Consider the following 20,045-nt stretch of genomic DNA (forward strand, 5'->3'; position numbering starts at 1 on the left):
AATCGAACAATTTTTTTTTCTTTGGATTACCTTAATATTTTAGATAAGGGTGTTAAAATATAAATTATGTAAAAAGTCATCGAAAGAATTAGATGTTTCGGATGCTATTGTAAATGATACTGGCGAATTTTTCCATTCGACCAAACTGGCGGAATCTACATCTACGTGGCATTCGAAATTAAATGTTTCTCAGCTGCAAGAAAATATCCAGTTAGTTGTAGAAGAGAACGAAGCCCTTAGAACAGGGATGCATGAAATTTTGGACAGTATCCGAAACCAAGACGGTGAATTTTCGCTACTTTTAATGGTACTTTAATGATGCACAAATTTTTCCTTCTTTCCACGACAAAATTGCTTCTTCATTCTCTATTTCGAATTTCTGTCTTTCATAACACACGTAAACTATTGAACACACGTATACTAATCATGTTTGTAAATTGCGTTTGCCGTATTGTTAAAAAGTATTCTTTATTAGTCTTGCTTTTTTTATATGTATAAGTTAGATAGATGATTAATCGTTTAATATCGTAGGAAAAAGTAGCGTGGAGATACAGTCTAATACTTTAGAAAGATTGTTAGAGGCGTTAGATGTGAGGCATTTAGCAGGCTGGTATCATCCTGCGATGAGGTTGCAGGAGAATTTGAATGTTGTGCAGGGCAGCAATGCTGAATTGAGAGGCCAACTTAAACAATTGAGGTAAATTTATAATGCTTGTAACGGAGATTCGAAATATCTGGCTTCGTTTTTCCATGGAATTTAATTCAAGTTTTAGGGATACAATTATTTAAATTGATTATAAAAATAAGGCTTGATTTCTGTAATTTTTTAATTTTATTTTCTTCTTCCTGTTAGAAATATGGGGAAATTTTAGAACGAATCACCGAATGTGTTTAATTGAAATGGTATTCTTTTCCTCCTATTGCAGACATAAGACAATTTTTTAATGGACCATTGAATATGTATTGAACTATAATTTACACATCAGAGCCACCAGAGTAGTGACATTCTTTAGATTAATTTTATCCCTCAAACTTCAAACTTAGAATCTTTTATTTTTGGCCGTTCTCTACATTTATAAATATTCTTTTAAATCGTTGCCGCATATTTCACTAATATATGAGTCAACGAAATAAACAAATTGCTATTACAAAGAATAAATAATTATAGAAAAGAACTGCAAAGAAAGGATAACATGCTGTGCAAGTTAGTTTTGAATGTACATGGCGATGTCGATAAAGTGTACACCGAAGACTCAGACAGCGAAAAAATAACTACGTACGTTACCGAAATGAAGAGATTACAAGAAGCTTATAAAAACGAGACAGAAGAATGGGAGAAACAAAAGACCTCCTTAACAGAACAAAACGATGAGCTTAAAAACGAGATTGAAAAGTTGAAACATAAGCTCGATGTTTACGAGCAGAGTGCAAAGATATTGGAAGATGGCGAAGATGAGATTCGAAAAGCTTTCGTGATTAAGACCAAAGAATATGCAGAAGCTTCCAGCGAAGTTTTAATTGCAAACAGGAAGAACTTTGCTCTTCAAAAATTGTTGAATAAGGAAACAACGAAAGCTTACCAGAACCAAAAAGAAGCAATTAGAAATGAAAGTTATTTGAACAAAGCATTGGCTGACTCTACCAAACACAACAAAATCCTCGAACGCGAGTTATCGATATTGCAGAGCAACTTATTCAACTCTGTTAGTTCAGCCATTTACAACGAATTAAGAGAGAAACACGAAGAATTAAGCATACGTTTTCGTAATCTGATGGAGAATAATTTAGTACTAGGAAATGACAATGAGATAGAAATATTGAAGAAAGAATTGGAATTGATAACTCAAGAAAAAGATCAAGTTGTAGAGTATTTGCAAAAAGAGATTCATAGCAAAAGCGATCAGGATTTAAATTTGACGGAAAAATTGAGAGAAGCTGAGGCTGGAGAACTTTTAGAAAAGCAACGAGCTGATCATGTGACTAGTCTGCATGAAATTTTACAGACTCAATTGTCAAAATGCGAGGGAAATCTTAAAGAAGTGGCCGCTGCTAAGTCTGAATTGCAAGAAGAATTAATTATTCTGCATAAAAGATTATCCAAAGATTTGCACTTCGAGAGGACTCAACAAGTAGATGATAATAAAGTGCAAGAATTAAAAGACAACAATGCAGTTCTTCAGATAGAAATTGAAAATCTGAAGAAAGAACTGCAGATTGCTCAAGAGGAAGCTAAGCAGCAATATTCGTTGAATTCGTTGAATTCGATGGAATTGGACAATCTCAGGCATCACATATTAAATTTACAAGCTGTTAGTGAAGACAAAGCGACAATTTCGAGACTGGACTTTGAGTTGGCGAATAAAATTTTGTTAGAGATGGAGTTGAACACGCGGAAAGTTAGATTGGAGAATGAGGTGTCGTATTTGCAGGAAGAACTTGATAAATCGAGGACAACTTGCGAAGGATTGCGCACTTACGTGCAGGATTGTCGAAAACAGTGCGATAATCGTTGCAGGTGAAATTGTTTTCCGTGAACTTCCGATCTCCTCTGACGACATGAATTTTGCATTATGAAATTAAGTAAACATTTCAGAATTTTTAATATATAAATTGGCAATTGTTTAAAATTAGAATTATAAATTAGTAAATTAGAATTACGCTAAAGATAAATCTTCGAATTCCTTGATACATACATAGATTAGAAGTTAAACTTAAATATTGAAATTATAGAATTAATTATAATTTTAAATATGTAGGTAAGTTAGAAATTGAAATTTTTAACGAATTATATTTTGAGATATAAGATTGTCGCTGGAGAAGATTTTGTCTTTGCATTTCTATTATATAGAATTATTTTATTTTATTAGAGAGATATTATTTTCTATTATATTTCATGATATAGAGGTATTCAATTCATAAGAATTTTTTTGCAGAATGTATATAGAAGTCATAGGGTTTTTGCAAAATCAGTACGCAGGCTCCACTTCGATCAGCGCTTTAGATAGAGTGATCTCGTTATCGATGAAACTCAAAGACGGACGTAAGAATATCGATTCGGATATGAAAAAAGCGAAAGAGTGCCATGAGAATGCTAAGCAGCAACAAGAAACATTAACTAATCGCTTACAAATCGTTGAAAGTTTGAAAGATATACTAGAACAGCAGATTGGAAGCAACGGTGTCCAAGATATTATGCAACGATTTTCAGAATATTCGCAGTATACTCTGAACGTACGTGTTTTTATCAAATTGTTTAGCAAAATGTTCTTTTTGTTAATGGCCACGTATTCTTTTTAATATTTTTCTATCTCCACATTTCCTTATTTCTGTATTCGATGTGTACTTTATTCTTTATATACCTGAAACAAATTTTCTTCAATCCATTCTAAAAACTCGATTGATTCGATTAATTAATTTAAATATAAGTAAAGTCATAAGAATTCGCAAACTTTTTAATTTATTAATCGTTGGAAATAGTTGCGTTCAATCGTATTTCGTTCTTTATTATTTTTCTTCGTTGATTTTTATTTTGGATTTATTCCAAGTCAGATGGTTTGCTTTAAATTAACGATTAACAATTCATCAGGACTTTAAGTGTAAACGAAAGATAACACAGCTAGAGTACGAGATTCAAATGGCCAACAATAAATTCATGGAATACGAATCGGTCATAACCGAAATGGAGCACGAGATGATACAGATCCAGAGAGCATGGAGCAAGGATCAAGATCAACGATCCAAAACAAATACGAATGACACAACCAGCCCAATGTTACCAGAAAACAAGCACGCGTCGATTCAAGCAATCGTAGAGACGAAATCAAGAGAAATGCAAACAGATCCCTACACTTGTTGCTTGGACAAGAAACAAATGAGCGATATTGAAGTTCAGACCACTTTTTCCAAAGAAAGTGATACAGAAGATGGAGAATTTAAGGAGAAAGTAAAAGAAACGGCGAAAGAACCAACGAAAGAAACGTGGAAAGAAATGGAAGTCAAAGAGAAAGAAGAAGAAGCGATTCATTTTAAAGAAGATAAACGATATAAAGAAACGACGAAGGAAATGATAGGAGAGAAAGTAGACGTAGAACACGGAGAAAAAGCAGAGAAAGATGCGATAGAAAGAAAAGGAGGTGATCAGGAAATGTCGTTACTTCGAGAACAATTGGATCAAGCTCTGAAGCTCAGCTCCGAACGTTCCTCCGCTTTAATCAAGTACGAATTACAGATAGCAGAGTGTCAGACGAAGGTGGACTCGTTGAACGAGATAATAAAAAGCAAAGACCTAGCACTGGCGCAGAAAGAGAAAATAATTGAAGAATACAAGCTTTCGCCCCGTGTACAACGCCCTACCGCTGACTGTAGTGAGAAGCTTGCTTTGAAGTCGACGATAAACAGCTTGCAGAAGCTTGTCAGTCAAAAGGAGGAGACCATAGGCAGATATCAAAACCTGTTGAAAGAAGACAGGGACGAGCACAGTAAGGCTGCAGCTCGTCTGCAAGAAGAAATCAGAAGTTTGCAGAGTCGTATTTTATCTATGCAAAGCGATACTCAAAGAATTCAACAGAGGCAAGATGATAGGAGAGACGAGCCAGAGAAATTGATTGAAAAAGTACAAGAAGCTGAGTCGAAAATTGATGATATAAGAAATATCGTTATGCAGACGGAAGAGGTTGCTAGGTTGAAAGAGAAGGTTTCTACTTTGGAGGCAGATTTGAGTATAACTAAGGAACTGAGCGATCGTTGGCATCGGTTGGCCGAGGAAAGGCTGAATCATGTGGATCGTACGAGGGAAAGGTATCGTTGTAGGTAGAAAGGATATAGTGAGGTCGGAAAATTAGCGGACAGTCAAAAGTCTACGCGCTTTTTGATTGAAAGATGAAACTCATCTAAGAATTATGACGAGTACTCAATTTTGAACATTTTATATATTTTTATATGTTATGTGCATTCGGTGGATTTGTGCATCTTTAGATTTACCCACGAATGCATAAAAATCCAATTATAGTCGTTTTTAGTAAAAAAAAAAAGGGATTCAGATTCGTTGGAAAGTTTGCGGTAGTGAGATTAGATCCATAGATAACTAAAAATTAGGGTAGCTAAAATTGTACGGATGTGCCTAGTTTGTGTGTGTTCATGCATTGTTTCGGCCATTCTTGACCCAATCGTATCTTTCTATCTTTACAAAACTTCTTACTTTTGTGGAAGATACATCGTATTATATCTTCTTTCAATTTTGTAGTAAAGTTTCTCTTGGAACATTGAACGTCTTTTTGCTCGTCAAAACGAGAGTGAGAACGGAACATAGAAGTTCAAAGACTATAATCAAAGTTGAAGCTTTAATTTACGACCACGCTATATCTATCGTTCCTATTTAATATGTCGTTAGTTGAAAAAGACAATCAGATGTTGAACTATCGCTTTTTATTAGACTAGAAGAACAGCATAAAAGCGAGTTAGAGAGCTATCTGGGAGAATTGGCAAAATGGCAATCAGAAGCAGACACGTTACGAAAACAATTATGTGAAAATCGTATGATGGTCACGAAAGGGAATATGTCTTTGATGAAAGAGATGCAAGAGAAAGATGATAAGATAAATCAGCTTAGTTTCGCGTGTCAGGAGCTGCAGGTACCATAAATTCTTCACGTTCTTTGGAAATTTATATTAAATGTTATTTTATTACGTATATTTGATTACTTTCTTTTTTTCTCGACGAAGAACGAAATTGAATTAATGGGATCTGCTACTCGATCACGGCAAGCGATAACTCATGGCGAGTCAGAGTTGAAGATACACGAAATTACACAGAGTCACGATAATTTACAGCAACAGGATCATACGGATACAGTGAGGAAACAGTTGCAATCGTTGTTGGAAAAGGAGAAAATGTATAAGAACGAAATTTCGGATTTGAAGCAACAACTTAGTCGCAGGTATTTTTGTGATAGGCGAAAAGTGAGAAAACAGAACGTATAATGTATCGATATAGTAAATTCGATTCCCAATGGATACAGAAATATTTTTCATGATTTTTATTAGAAGATATGGGTCATAGATAGAAATCGTATAGGACCTTTTTAAAATAAAATTTAGATAAAACGTTTGTTTTTGAAAGCGCTCAAAAAATTAATAAACAGACTGCAATCGTTTATACAAATTCATATTTCTGCGAGTAGATCTGAAGGAGTAGGTCCATCGTGATATTTTTTTATAAAGTCGCTTCAAATCTCCATTCTTTGGGTATTTTTATCTGAAAATTTATGCGGATACTGAAACTTTAAACTGATAGAGTTGAATATTCAATGCACAATATGTGCGTTGTGTGAATCCTTGGGCACTTAAATTTTCCATGAATACATAAAAATTTGCAGTCTACTAATAAAAGAATTTTTGGACCAATCTACCAATTATTAATGAAAATAGAATCCTCTATATAATACAAAATTTATTTGTTTTAATTTTTATACGATTTGTTTTCTTTTTTTTTTTTCTTCTTCTTCTTTTATATTCGTATAATCGAATGAAAATGCAAGAGACAGGAGAAACTCCTTAACCATAACCATCGTCCTTGAATTACCCTCTTTAATCACCTTCGTCATAGATATATGGCCGTAAAGGCACAAGAAAAGAAAACCTCGCAGCGCGAAATTCTGCTTGAACGTAAAGTAAAGTCCTTAGAAGAAGAACTCGAGAAAGCTCGAGTGCAGCTAGACAGAGAATATTTAGCTCAGGAAGCGAAGAAAGCCAAGGTACACTTACTTCAATAATTTTGCGTCTAACTGGTATAAATGTACTACACTAGTAATATGTATAAAAATTCCAAAATATATCGCGTAGACAGCGGAAGAGCTTTCGTTGTGGGAAAAGCAGAAGAAGTGGCAACAAACTGCCGAAAAGTTGAAAGAGAAGCTCAAAGAAAAGACGGAGGAGCACTCGAAATTACTCACGAATTACGAGAAACTTCGATCGGTGGTTTCGTGTATGGAAAGGGAAAAATGGTATTTAAAAAACAAATTGAAATCAGAAGGTTACACAGTAGCTGGAAATCTATCAGCTCGACCAATAACTGTTCGACAAAATACAATGGGAGATCTTCAGAAAGAGTGCGAGACTTTACGCGAACGTGTCAAAGAATTGTCCGACAGATTGGAGAACGAAGATAACGAGAAGCTTTTGCACAAAATCGAAGAGCAAAAAGCACGTATTGCTGCTTTAGAGACAATTTCTCAGGTCTGTTTCTTTGTTTGCAGTTTTCTGGTTCGTTGTTGAGTTGTTTCTTTACGTTTATCGATGTTTTATAGGGTAACAGCTATGTTGTTAGTCAGTTAGAGAAATTGGAAATGACTAAAGATATTTTGGAGAAAATGAACTTAGCGTTGGAAGCCGAGAACTTCGAGCTTCGACTCGAATTGGAAAAGGCGAACGCGGACACGCCTAGGTTGAGGGAGAAGGTTGAACACTTAGAAAAGTAGGTTTAGTAATGCGTTTTTAATTAAACATTTTATTGTCATATCTCGTAAGTTAAGGTTCATGAAACTGGATTTGACATTTTTAATTAATTGGAATATTTATCGTACTATTTTTTCCCAACAATTTCACTGCTTTGCACATTTCAATATTTAAAATATAATATTGTCTGTTCTACAAAAAATTTCTTTTTAATGGATCAACAACAAGTTAGGGAACGATGATAAATTATTAGATTTTCTATTAGACACTGCGACATTTTCTAGTTGAAGCGCTGTTGTTTACGATGATTAAAACAAATAATATTTTGTCGTACAGTTTAAGCTTCGTTATTCATATATTTCAAGATAAAATTAAATAAAAATTCTATTTTTAAGGGATAATTATAAGTCAAGCAACGATATTAAAATAGCTGCTTTATTTTACAACTTATCATTCATATATAGATATATAGAGCTACTGAAAGTAGAAAAATCATCAGATTCGACTCCGAGATCGTCGGACAAAGATTTACAAGATCACGGTACTAAACAATCCATCTTGAAAATGGAAAAAACGATCTTTACGTTGAAAAGAATCATCGAGAAGCTTCAAGTAGAAAACAGACGTCTCAGACTTGGCTCAAAAACGAATCATATACATCAGGCAGGGGAACAATTCTTTAATTTCATATCTTTATCCTATGTTTACGTCTAATTTCATCACTAACGATTTATCGATTTCGCGTGTAGGGCAAATTGTTAAATAGCAAAAGCGAAACTGCGTTGAAAAATAATTACGAGGAAGCGCAGAAGCGAATCGTGGCGTTAGAAACAGATTTGCAATTGGCCGAGCGAAGGGTAGCTGCGTTCGAAAAGGTGCAAAAGGAGGAGGATAACGGGGAGATAAAGACATTGAGGGAGCAATTGTACCATAAGTCTGAACTCCTAGACAAAGTGAAACATTTATTATCGAGAGCAGCCATGAACGAGAAATCTCTTCGACAACGTGTAAATATACATTTTATACGCATAAGAGAAAGGAAAAATTAATTCGAGATGAAAAGAAAATAAATAGAAAGAAAGAAAACAACATAATATGAAGGAACTTACGAATAATTTTCAGGTACAACAACTAGAATCAAAGCAGACATTGTCTACGATACCAGAGTGCCATGTAATTTCTCCTACTCCGGAGTAAGCAACGTCTGGTGAGTAAATTGTACTTGTAATAATTCGTTTTATTTATCGAAGATCGTGCGGACTGCAGTTAAAAAATTAAAAATCGTCACGTACCGTTTTGTTTCTTTTGTTTGTGACAGAACGTGATTTTAAAAGTACATATTTTCTAGCTTGTCGATGCTGTTAAATTTTGAAACACTTCTTTACATTCTTTGTTGTTGCTGTGATATTAGATGCAAAGAAAATCGAGCAACGTATTTTTCAAGTCCTTTTCTCGAAGATATCGAAAGCTTTTTCGATGATGCTAGATGTCGGGAGAATTTTATTTTTTTAAATATGATTTAGAAAGCAAATGTTTTTCTTTCACTTCATATTTATTACTATTAGTAATACTTCACGTTTAATACTTTGAACGGCGATAGAAACCCATTACCAGCCAAAAATTTGGAATTACAACCGTGTTCCGTAGAAGCCAAGAATTAAGAACATTACGAACGTTATGTAAAAAAAAACTTCTGCACAGAAATCTATCGAAATTAAACGAGAATTAGTATCGATATCTTGATCAATTTGGAATTAATAATGACTAATAAAAATTAGCAAAAAATTCACTATAAATGTAATCGATCGTGACATATGATCCCAAATTTTTGGTCGATGTTATTAGCTAATACATGTAATATAATATATAATACTCACAAATAAGGCGTGAAATCAAATTCTCTCAATTTCTCGCACATACTTATACGTTTCCCTGAGTTTCGATTAAAAATTGATTACAAAAGTAAAAATTCGTGGTACCCTGTACTCAAGAGAAAAATATACTATGATCTTATATACATACTATCTAACTCTTTGTCAAACTAGACTCGACATTCAGTTTCATTCGATTCTTTTCAATTGTAACATATAAAACAATTCGGCATAGAAATATATTAACATAAATACATTATTCGTTATAAGAATACAATCTGTCTTTGAGAATAGCTTGTTAAATAAGAACTAAACGTCGAATACTGCCTAGACTCTAAAAGATTAAGACCTCTGCTTGCGAATTAGACATAATTCACATGTTTTATGTAACACATATTTTATATATTATATATATATAACACGTATTTTTGGCACATATTACGTATAATGCACGTTGACATGAATAAGCATTACGAGTTTTAATAGTCGCTATCGAGAGCTTGGAGGAACGGTTGAATCGAACCTTCATCCTCGCAGTCGGGGATGAGCTTTCCTTTGTATTTGACGCAAGAATCGGCGCACTTTTGTCCAAGGAAGTACGGGCCGAACATTTTCTTGCACTGGGCGCAATTTCTGATGCACACTCCTAAGAAATCAATTCGAAGCACAGCGATTAAAACGGTTAATTTTCAAACATACAGCTTGAAAGAAATTAATTCAAAATGTTCAAAATTCAATTAACTTTGAAACACGGAATTGGCGCGTGTCATTGCGTAGAATTCATTATTATTTTTTAATTAAACTTACCTATGGCTCGGTCGAAGGGAACACTCCCTGCAACGAGCATGAAGGCTATAGCGTAGGACACGAAGAGCACCAGCAAAATGCGAGTTGAAGCGTTCATGACTGAAACAAATATCAGGTTCAAATGTGTTAATTTATCCTGAGCAACAATTATATTAACCATTTCGAGACAGATTTTCCCTTTATCGAGGAATACAGCAATATAATGATATAGTACATTTAATTTTGTAAAAATGTTGCTCGTAATTTTGAAAATCTATGATAGATATCAAGTATCAAAGACTCTACGAACTTCTCAGACAAGTATTAGATAAGTATTTTAAGTTATTTCCGCCGATCATCGTGTCTTCGATCGAACGAGCCTGCACCAAGGAATTGTAATCTTTAAGATGAGATATGTAATTGCACTCATAATAGTATCCTATATCCCAATAGGTGTAATTGTTATCAGTATCAAAAATATCATAACAAGGGAATAATTTTCTTACAAATTACCCATTAGTCCCGTAACTTCATCTAAACGACTAAATCGAATTGGAGAATTCCTAGTCTCCAAAGAGATACTATTTATCCACAAAACTAGCCAATTCCCCCTTTCTACCTCGAAGAACGTAACAACTTTCACTCAGACGCGAGACACCACTATGCCATTGTTAATTGCGTCTGACAATGTTCAACAGAAAAGAAGACAAAGAAACCAACAGGATCTGCGATAGAAACGATAGCGACTCTCGATATCGCGTGCAGTTCATCAGCTTTTACTCTTACACGGTACAGCGAACCAAAACGAAAAAAAAAAGAAAAAGAAAAAAGAAAGAAAAGAAAAAAGAAACACCTACATCCAATAGAACATGAGTCCTAGTGAAGGTAGATCTAACAGGATACAGCTATAAACCATAGAGTCTCGATAATCTTAGCCTCTGGCAGGATGCACAATTCAAAGCCACTTGAATAATGATCGATTATAATGGTCATGTACACTTTCCTCGATTAATTATCCGTTTCGTTCGATCAGTCGATAAAAAAGGATAAAGAAACGTGCTAACATAAAAGAGACGGGGAATGACATTCATGAACTTTCAGGGATAAACGCGCGAAGTTGTCGAAGTCGTCGAGGCAACTCGAGCTTAAACGATTAAAGTCAACCCGATAAAAACAGACGTTGCAACCAAGCGTTGCTGGTAGTAAAAAATAAAAAAGAAACAGAAGAACGAATCACACGCGTATCTTGTTAATAAGCCCGAATTATTCTTTCTCTTTCGCGAACGCAGATACTTATCGCCTGCGGGCGGTCTTCGTGTCTCTTCGATATAAATTGCTCGAGCGAATCCGCTACGTCGGTGGCCACTTTTTTTTTTTGTATCCTTTCTTTTTTCCTCTCCCTCCCTCTCTCTCTTTTTTTCACCCGTTTTTTCTCCGTTTCGTATATATATCGTCATTTACAACCGGAATCTCCCGCGATACTTCCGCGTTCTCCTTAACGGTCACATTGTGAACACATAAAGATAATAAATATGGATGGAAGGTGTCTCTTATCTCTTCGTCTCGCAATCGTCTCCTCTCTCTCTCTCTCTCTCTTTTCCCCCCGTCTCTCTCCAGGAAGCACTTGAAAGATTCAAGACCAAGGATCGATCGATCGTTGTGCCGCGGTTAACGCACGATCGATCGTGGAAACGGCGATCGCTCGCGGATCAATGGACCAGGATGTGCTTCGAGTTCGGTGAACATGAACAATACCGGGAATCGAGATCGAGGGCTAAGTTTGGCTTCGATGGTTCAATGGAAAGTTAGGTTGTAAAGGATATTGTAGGTCATATGACTGATACGAAATGCGTTTTCACTCTATCGGATCGTATTTACCTGGTTGCTGGCGCTTGGATCGAGCCGAGGCTGCTGGAATTGATAAAACCAGACGAATGACACTGAGCACTGTACGATGACGGCCTTATATATCCGTTGAGGCCAGATTCATCCCTCGGACGAGGGAAACCCCGCTGCCTATCTTACCTTAATTCGATTTCTTCGATTTCCTGCACTCTCGGAATCGTCCGACCACGGAAATTTCGATCGATCGTTAGCCAGATTGCTTAAAGAGGAACTCGCTGTATCCGGATTCTCTCGCGAACCCGGACTCGTAGATCAACTATCGTAAATAATCACTTTGAAGTGTTTAAATCTAAATTCCGAATCCTACATCTGAATTTTTAAAAATACTTCGATCATCGTAGACGATTTTCAAACTTATAACACACGATTCAACAATTACTTCATTCGCGTTTTTACTTTAGTTTATTTTGAAACATTAAAAACATTTAACAGATATAACAACGATGTTTTAAGGTGTTTGATATAAGATTCATAGACTAGCTTTCAAGTTCGGTCTACCGTAACATCTTCATCCGTGTTGCACGTCAAAATGTCAGAAGACGCGAGACGTCTCGCCAAGATTTCAATCGCTATCCCGCTATTTCCTCCTTTCTTGCGCCTCCATGTCGACTCTCGACCGCGGAGATTTATATTCTAAGGACCAGAAGTTTTTGTAAGCGTCCCCGTCTTCGATCCTTCCATCGATGTCCTCGTCCAGTCGCGAAACCTGGCTTTTCTTGCTCAAGATCGTCGACAATGCGTCGTGCGTGTCTTCTTGATACTTGTTATTCTTCCTTCTACGATCTACGACGTTTCTATTGTCCTCCTCGTTCTTTAAATATCCAGACGGAAATACTTTTTCGTTTTCAAATTTGGTTAAAGGATATACCCTGTTCTGTTTGAAAATTATCAGGGAATCTTCGTTACTGTTCTCTTCTACGGAATCTTCACCTTTCACATTATCATTCTTCGCCTCTTCCTTCGCTTCGCTTTCATTATCCTGATGTCCTTCTTTCTCAAATTCAGACGAGAAATCCTCTTTGTTCTTCTTGAAAATTGCCAAAAAATCATCGTCGCTATTCTCTTTATTAAACTTTTCACTTTCCTGATTATCATTTTCCATTCCTTTCTTCGCTTTGTTCCCTTCGTTTTGGTTATCGTGGTTTCCTTCGTCGATTTTTGCGAACATATCAGCGAAGTCACTGGATTTATACGATCTTGGTAAATCATCGAAAGTGTCTCGAACCTCCTTTGAATTCCCTCGGCCATTCGCTCGTTCCCTGAACGTATTATCACTTTCGGATTCGTTAAAGTCGGTTGAAACTCGTTTCCCGTTCTGTCCGTACTTGGTCCGCGTCTCCTTTTCGAGCAGATTCAACTTTTTCATTATCGGATCGTCCTTAAGAAATTCGTCTAGATCGAATGGCTTCCTGTATTCGTTTATGTCGAAAATTATGGGCCCCGATTTACTTTCAGAATCCCCTTGCCCTGTTTCCTCAGAATCTTCCCGTGGCTTGCCATTCCCCTCCCTCGCATTTTCTTTCCATTCCAGTTTCTTAAGGTTGGCGTTGTTTAAATCATCCTTTAAATCTTTAAATAGATTCTTTTTATCGTTCTCCTCAAGTTCGTCGTTCTTTGAAAGTTCAGAGGACTCTCTGGAGCCTATCGATGTTTTCGGTTTCGTATTATCCTCGATATTTGAATTCTGTCTAAACCCTAAGTCCTCCAACGATTTATTTCCGTTATTTGTATCTTGTTTGCCGGTTTTCGAAGATTTGTCCGAGTTTGTCAAATTTGAATTGCTTTCCTTAGTTTTATCTTTATCGGGTTTGTCAGTGTCGGAAAATTTGTCCAAATTCTTCAAATCTGACTCGCTTTCTTTACTTAAATTTTGCCTTGAATTTTTTCTAGATTTGTCTTTTACACTTCCCTCGGACGAATCGTTGGGTGATTTAGCAGATTCTTTAAGATCAATGGATACTTCTGGATCGACAAAGTCAGTTCTCGTTTCATTCTCTTTACGATCTCCCTCGTCCAAACTTTCCTCTCTGATATCAGAATAATCCGGCACCTCGACGTATGGAATTTTGTTTGGATTATACTCGGCAATAGCGGAAGATGTTACATTTCCGACACTTTTTTGGTGATCCTGTATATCGATGTAAGTATTGTCCTTTTTCTGCTGTCTAACCGAGCTCTGTAATTTATTCGTATCCTGAAACGTTTCGTTTAACACAGTTCTATCAGTGTTTAAACCTTTGGCCTCTTGTGTCTCTGCAAAATCTACTTTATCGTTACTACGATTTTTTAAATTCTTTCTTGTACTATTGTCCGAATCGTTTGATTCGAAATTTTCAGTATCGTCGCAATTAGGAAAAATTGGGACGTAACTGTGTTTGCTTGATTCTTTCGATGGGTATTCGATGGTAATCCCTGGTTGCGATGACTCGAACGTGTCAAGTAGTTTATTCATCGCACTTCCGAGATTTTGATTTATATTTCTCGTTTGGACCGTATGGTCAAGTTGATTTTGTTGCTCCTCGTAACTTAGGCCTGGATGACGATAGAATCTCTTCGAAGAAGGAACTTGTTCTCTGATGCCTACGTAATTGGATTTTTTGTCCAAGGAACGCTTAACACGTTCGATCGTATCCCATTCTCGATGATTATTTAACGTCTCAAATATTTCAACTTTATTTTTACTCGTGGTTTTATTAGATTTTATATTTTGAGCAACTTTGTCTTCGACAAGAAGATTTGAATTTAAATCAGATTGGAGTTCCGCGGCGTTTAAAATGTTAATAGAAGCGTTATTCGCGCGTTTAGTAAATGTATTGATAATATTATGTTTATTCATTTTGCGATCACGTAATGGTGATGTTATAGAACTGATTCTCTTTGAAGAATTTTTATTCATCTTCTTGGATAATCCCGTTGTGTTTTCTATTTTCGTTATTGGTTTCCATGCGGTGAAAAGCGACTCGATTCTTCCTGAAGTCGAACCAGTTTCTGCTGTCTGAAAATTTCGAATCTCTGTTATCCTACCTCTACTCATTGTCTTTACAAATGACGTGATCGAATAACGAGATCGATGCAGATACTAATGTACATGTGCAAGAAGGATCTAACATTCGATTGTCCGGAAAGTTCATGGTGAAATCTTGAACAAATTTAGAGACGATGTATTCTTGAAAATTTTCTTCGCAATAGTATTGAGCATTCTACTTTCATTATTTTTCTCCTCTTGTCTCCTTGTCTAATGTTGTCTCGTTGAAAGACACTTTCTCACGAGCGATCTCGAATTTTTCTCATTAAATTTTATCTCGATCTTGTTCCTACACTCATCTACATCTTAATGTTAATCGTCTAATATCCAATTTGGATTTGTATTTGTTCCAATTTATTGTTTCATGCTAGAAGTTTGTGATGAACAAATGTCTTCCCCATCTTATCATTTAAGCTATCCAATAAATTAAAAAGTAGATAAAAATGATGATATGTATATTTTTAAAGAATGTTTTTTGTAATTAGGCAATTGTTCCATTTTCTTTTTTTTTTTTTTAAGTTGTAGACTGATTATATATTCAAGTTTGTGATGAACAATTGTCTTCTCCATCTCATCAGATAAAGTATCCAATAAATTAAAAAGTAGATAAAAATGATATGTATATTTTTAAAGAATGTTTTTTGTAATTAGGCAATTGTTCCATTTTCTTTTTTCTTTTTTTTAAATTGTAGTCTGATCATGTATTCAAGTAACAAAGTTGATAAATTTGCGAAAAGTACAGTCGATTTAGTTTAGTTCAGATGCTGATATATACAGAGATATATAACGACCGCGAAAAACGCCACAAACTTTCCAAATAATCTAATGCTAGACAGATGTTTCAAGTACGAATGCTCGTAGGTCATTTCACATTGTGCTTTCGATCGAACGAGTCGGTGCACAAGAAACGTAGGTGCTGCTTTTAACTACCTTGTAAATCATTCTCCCTCGACATCGGTAGTAAATTTTACGTGCTCGCCGTGTAACAACTCGCTGTGGTGAAATATTTACCGTGCTACTGCATAGAACAACGCGAAAACTCCGTATGCCACTAACGATTTTCCAAGTTACCCAACATTCGATTCGTCCAACGACAAATCAAATATCGTAATGATAATATAAATAAGAGATAGAAAAATAAAGAGAAAGGAAAATTCACAAAATCGATGAAGGTTCCATAAATGGCACTCTCGTTAATGTGACTTTATTCGTTCACGATACTTAAACTGTACAAAATTCAATTACAAACTAAAAGAGTACGAGTGTACAGTGGCTCAGAAATCGCCGTTCCCTTTTTTCTCTATCTTCGCTTTAAACAATCGTATAGTCTTCCGTAATTTGAAATTTATTCCATGAGCCATCGTGCACGCGTGTATATACATTGTATATAACAATACAATAACACATGAAGCAAACACTGAGATAAATGCTAAATTCACATTACGTCTTTTCTCTTATTCGTATACTAAAATTAAACGAAGACAGGGTAGAAGAGGATGGGGGAAAAAGTGGTACGCCTATAACGACGATAGAAAAAAGAACGTACTGCTTCGATAAATTGTATACGCGATCGTATAAGAAGGAAGCTACACGGATATAAAATATGTAATAGTATCGTATAAATTACTACGTGTTTCAGCGCTAGTGTATTAGTTGTTAACCCTCTCTCCAAGGTGATCGTTGAATCCTATAAAAGGGTAGTTATTTATGGCTCGAAGTTTCATCGGCTTAAGTAGCTTGTTTGGCTGATATTAGCTCTGAAGGATCCAAACACAGTATTCTTAATGCGAAGATGTTCATGGAGTTAAAATTATGTTCGCAGACTTTGATAATGTGTGTTGAATCGTGTTGCTTATGCTAGCTACGTGCTTGGTACGATACTTGCTGCGTTAGAATTATCGTCAACTCTGTCGATATTTTCATAGAACATAAATATAAATGGGCAGTGTCTTAAAGTGCTCGAATGTGCGTGACAGTACGAGGGTGAACGAAACAATTTATTTCTCTTCTCTTCGTACAACGTTGGTAACACGACAGTGCGTATTATTTACTCTATATAATCTAAACAAAAATACTTATAATAAAAGAAACTTCTTCTGCTATTATAAAATCATGTAAATTGATCACAAGCATTTTTCTCGACATCGAACATATATATATGGAAAATGAGTAACATAAATATACTCTCTGTTCGAGAAAATTAAATATAATCTCTGTGCGATTGTGATTCACCCTCGGTGCTCCATACTTAGTCGTTGGTGCGCGATTATTTTCTGAATCCCAGATACGAAGCAATGCCGTTAATGCTCTCAAAGAAGAGTCGCAAAACCTGCTGTCTGTCGTATTGGTTCCGCACCTTTTCCGGTCTCGTTGGCTCTCTTGGTACATCAAGCAAGTGCTCCTCCACCAATCGCTATAGTACAATAGGTTTACATTTGTAGGTGCTCGTGCATCGTATAATCCTTCGTAGAATATTGTGGGAAACCTGTCAAGATCCTCTCCGCGTTTACAAACTCAAAACTCGTGTTTTCATGTCGCGATTCCATTAAAAATGTTATTTATAAAAATTACAGATAGGGATGAAGTCTGTATGATTTTTTTTTTCACTCCTTTAGTATTTTTGTTTCTTTTATACAAGAAAATAAAAATCTCCAATTTTATCAAAATATCGAAGACGAATGGATGGTTATGATATTTCGCGCTTTTTTCTTTCTTCCTCTTTTGCATAAAGGAACAAAATCAAATCTCCAATTTTCTTAGAAATTCTATTGAAAATTGGAGACAAGAATGGATTGCTTTATGATCTTCTTCTTGTTCTTTTTTTTTCCTTTATTTCAGGGGAAAAATTGTATTTATCGTGATAGAGAGAAAGACTAGAGAATGGACACTAGTAAACATGTGCTACCCGTGTTGGTGCGATTTCATGGAGGGAATGCGCTTTTGCTACGTGCTATTATGTACATTGTGTAGGAGTTATTACTGGACTGCGGATTTTTATGCATTTGTGAGAAGTTGAAGGGTGGAGAAATCCGCACTTATTACGTACGAAGAATAAATTAAGGATTCGATGTAAGGATAGCTAAGTAAGAAAGCAAAATAGAAACTTTGATGGTACTAAAAGTCGTTCTAGGGAGATCTGGGAGATGTGTGACGATAGTAGAGCTACAATTTTCCACTCATGATAGCGAGACGATTCATCGTAGATACTTGATCCGAATAATTTCATCAAAAGACTTGAAACCCCTCGATTCTCGTAGCTTGAATTTTTCTTCATTTTCATAATACGTAAAAAAATTTAGAATATCCGAAACGTAAGATACGTACGTAACGAGAATTGGAGGGTTAAAAAGCTGTATCTCACGATTCTGACAACCGTATATCAAGTAACGTGTTCTGATATTCTGACATTTGAAATTGTTCCAAATCAATGGGGAAATAAAATTCGTAGAAAATGGTTGCTCATCGCGAAAATAAAATTGGAGTATTCGACAGGTATTGAGAAATAAAACGCGCGATGGCCTACCATCGTAATATTCTCGTAATATGAAGACGAGTTCGCGTATATTTACTTCTCTATTAGGTAACTAACGACAAACGAAGTGAAGTTGAATGAAAGGGAGTCGTCCGTTTCGCAACCTTTGTTAATCCATATGAATCGCGCGATCATTTGCAACTGGTTTCGACTGTGACACAACGCGACACAGGCACAGCTAAATTCTCTCTATTGTATCAGTTTCTAACGTACTTCGAGAGTGATTATTAAAAGCAGTCGGCGTGGAAGTTGTTCCTACGTGAACGCGCCCCTATCGCGTACCGCCATTACGCAACGAATTCGTATTATTTGCAACTTCGATCACTTGAATCTCTTTCCCTCGTTCGACTCGATTATAATACGCAAGCAACATGCGAAAATTCGATGATCGTGTCGCACTACGCTTTTTCGTAAATCTGTTGTTACAAAGGTACGTTACAAAATTGTAATTGGATCGTAACGTATGTATAGATATAGCGATGAACAAGAGTATTAGCACAGACAAGCGCATCTCATAAAATTCTAGGTGAATTTCTAAAATACACAATTCTTTGTTCAAATGTTTTTGTAAGGCACGACAGGCGAGAATTGGGAGCGTTTGCGACATCGATTTCGTTTCTTGAAACAGTTACGTGGAATCTTTACTTCGAATAACCGCTACAAGCAACCGAAATTTCTGTTTCAACGTTGCAAAATTCCTCTTCTGCCCGTGTATATGTTGCAGAACATTTATAGAATCGACTTAACGGCGATCAAAATTTTACATTCCGGTAAAAGTAGTTCGTTTCTCCTTACGTACTTCTACAGTTGCTTAACGATAATCAATTACGATAGATTTGAATTTCAGCCCCGATAGTCGCATCTCACAAAAAGATTGAACAAGGAATCAGCGATAAATTTTAGAAACTCGCGCAAGATTTTACAAGAAACTCCGGTCTATGGCGATATTTTCCTCCATCACTGTATATAGATAGAAAGTCATCGACTTCTAAATCGTTAAACGTCATGGAATTGCTTAAAATTAATTATATTATCTTTACACATCCGTTTACGTATAAAACATGTATAAAAAGAAAACAAAGAAACTACAACGGAAAAAATCATAATTTATATTGAATATAAATTATAATTCTAGCCTGGCAATAAATTAAGTGTCTTTATCGAGTATACTAATTAATTAAGGTCGCTAGAGGAGGGAGGGGGTCGGGTTCTATTCGGATGCTAGAACTGTTCGTCTACCTCTGTGATCCCTAAGCTGATTCGAAATGCAACATGCAGACTAGCATGTCGATAGTTTCGCTATGCTACAGTACCGTAATCGTGTGTCTCAGGGTGAAAGGGGTTGGCTAAGTGTCGTGCTTCTTGGCTCGTGACTTGTTCACTACATGGTGGTGGTCTTTCGTCTAGGCGGTAGGTTCTCTAAATTTTACTTCTAAAAAACAGCCTTTTTACTTTCCGTATGCTTGATAGTTGTC

At 35.8% G+C, this 20,045-nt stretch overlaps 4 protein-coding genes across 7 annotated transcripts in view; 1 reads left to right on the forward strand and 3 right to left on the reverse strand.

Moving 5' to 3' along the window:
- The window catches only part of Cep290 (Centrosomal protein 290kDa), a 169,621-nt gene that overhangs the window by 2,608 nt on the left and 146,968 nt on the right, over positions 1-20,045 (forward strand). Inside the window, exons 11-23 of the mRNA XM_072008121.1 lie at positions 44-284; positions 532-697; positions 1,169-2,515; positions 2,934-3,231; positions 3,587-4,797; positions 5,432-5,630; positions 5,721-5,935; positions 6,604-6,751; positions 6,840-7,232; positions 7,304-7,470; positions 7,916-8,114; positions 8,201-8,458; positions 8,574-8,658. Of these exons, the coding sequence (XP_071864222.1) occupies positions 44-284; positions 532-697; positions 1,169-2,515; positions 2,934-3,231; positions 3,587-4,797; positions 5,432-5,630; positions 5,721-5,935; positions 6,604-6,751; positions 6,840-7,232; positions 7,304-7,470; positions 7,916-8,114; positions 8,201-8,458; positions 8,574-8,648 (4,917 nt within the window). The 3' untranslated portion in view covers positions 8,649-8,658. The remainder of the gene's footprint in view (positions 1-43; positions 285-531; positions 698-1,168; positions 2,516-2,933; positions 3,232-3,586; positions 4,798-5,431; positions 5,631-5,720; positions 5,936-6,603; positions 6,752-6,839; positions 7,233-7,303; positions 7,471-7,915; positions 8,115-8,200; positions 8,459-8,573; positions 8,659-20,045) is intronic.
- Eh (Eclosion hormone) lies at positions 8,555-12,532 on the reverse strand. Of its 2 annotated transcripts, XM_074111857.1 has the most exons (4): positions 12,134-12,532; positions 11,987-12,019; positions 10,130-10,228; positions 8,555-9,968 (listed from the first exon to the last, which is right to left on the reverse strand). In XM_074111857.1, the coding sequence occupies exons 3-4, from the start codon at positions 10,224-10,226 to the stop codon at positions 9,802-9,804; spliced, it is 264 nt and encodes an 87-aa protein (XP_073967958.1). In that variant the 5' UTR covers positions 10,227-10,228; positions 11,987-12,019; positions 12,134-12,532; the 3' UTR covers positions 8,555-9,801. The 2 variants fall into 2 exon arrangements, with proteins under 2 accessions (XP_073967958.1, XP_071864258.1); XM_072008157.1 differs by lacking the exons at positions 11,987-12,019; positions 12,134-12,532 and adding an exon at positions 10,622-10,658.
- On the reverse strand, positions 12,591-15,549 carry LOC139989646 (uncharacterized). Its single transcript, XM_072008122.2, has one exon. The coding sequence runs from the start codon at positions 15,045-15,047 to the stop codon at positions 12,591-12,593; it is 2,457 nt and encodes an 818-aa protein (XP_071864223.1). The 5' UTR covers positions 15,048-15,549.
- The window catches only part of Cysu (peroxidase homolog), a 33,722-nt gene continuing 29,903 nt past the window's right edge, over positions 16,227-20,045 (reverse strand). Inside the window, exon 17 of one of the 3 annotated variants that reach the window (XM_072008123.1) lies at positions 16,227-17,451. In XM_072008123.1, the coding sequence (XP_071864224.1) occupies positions 17,305-17,451 (147 nt within the window). In that variant the 3' untranslated portion in view covers positions 16,227-17,304. Of the gene's footprint in view, positions 17,452-17,849; positions 20,003-20,045 lie in introns of those variants that run through there. The other 2 variants (XM_072008125.1, XM_072008124.1) reach the window with 2 other exon arrangements.

The sequence above is a fragment of the Bombus fervidus genome, chromosome 8 (assembly GCF_041682495.2).
Source record: "Bombus fervidus isolate BK054 chromosome 8, iyBomFerv1, whole genome shotgun sequence".
In the NCBI taxonomy this organism is placed as follows: Eukaryota; Metazoa; Arthropoda; class Insecta; order Hymenoptera; family Apidae; genus Bombus; species Bombus fervidus.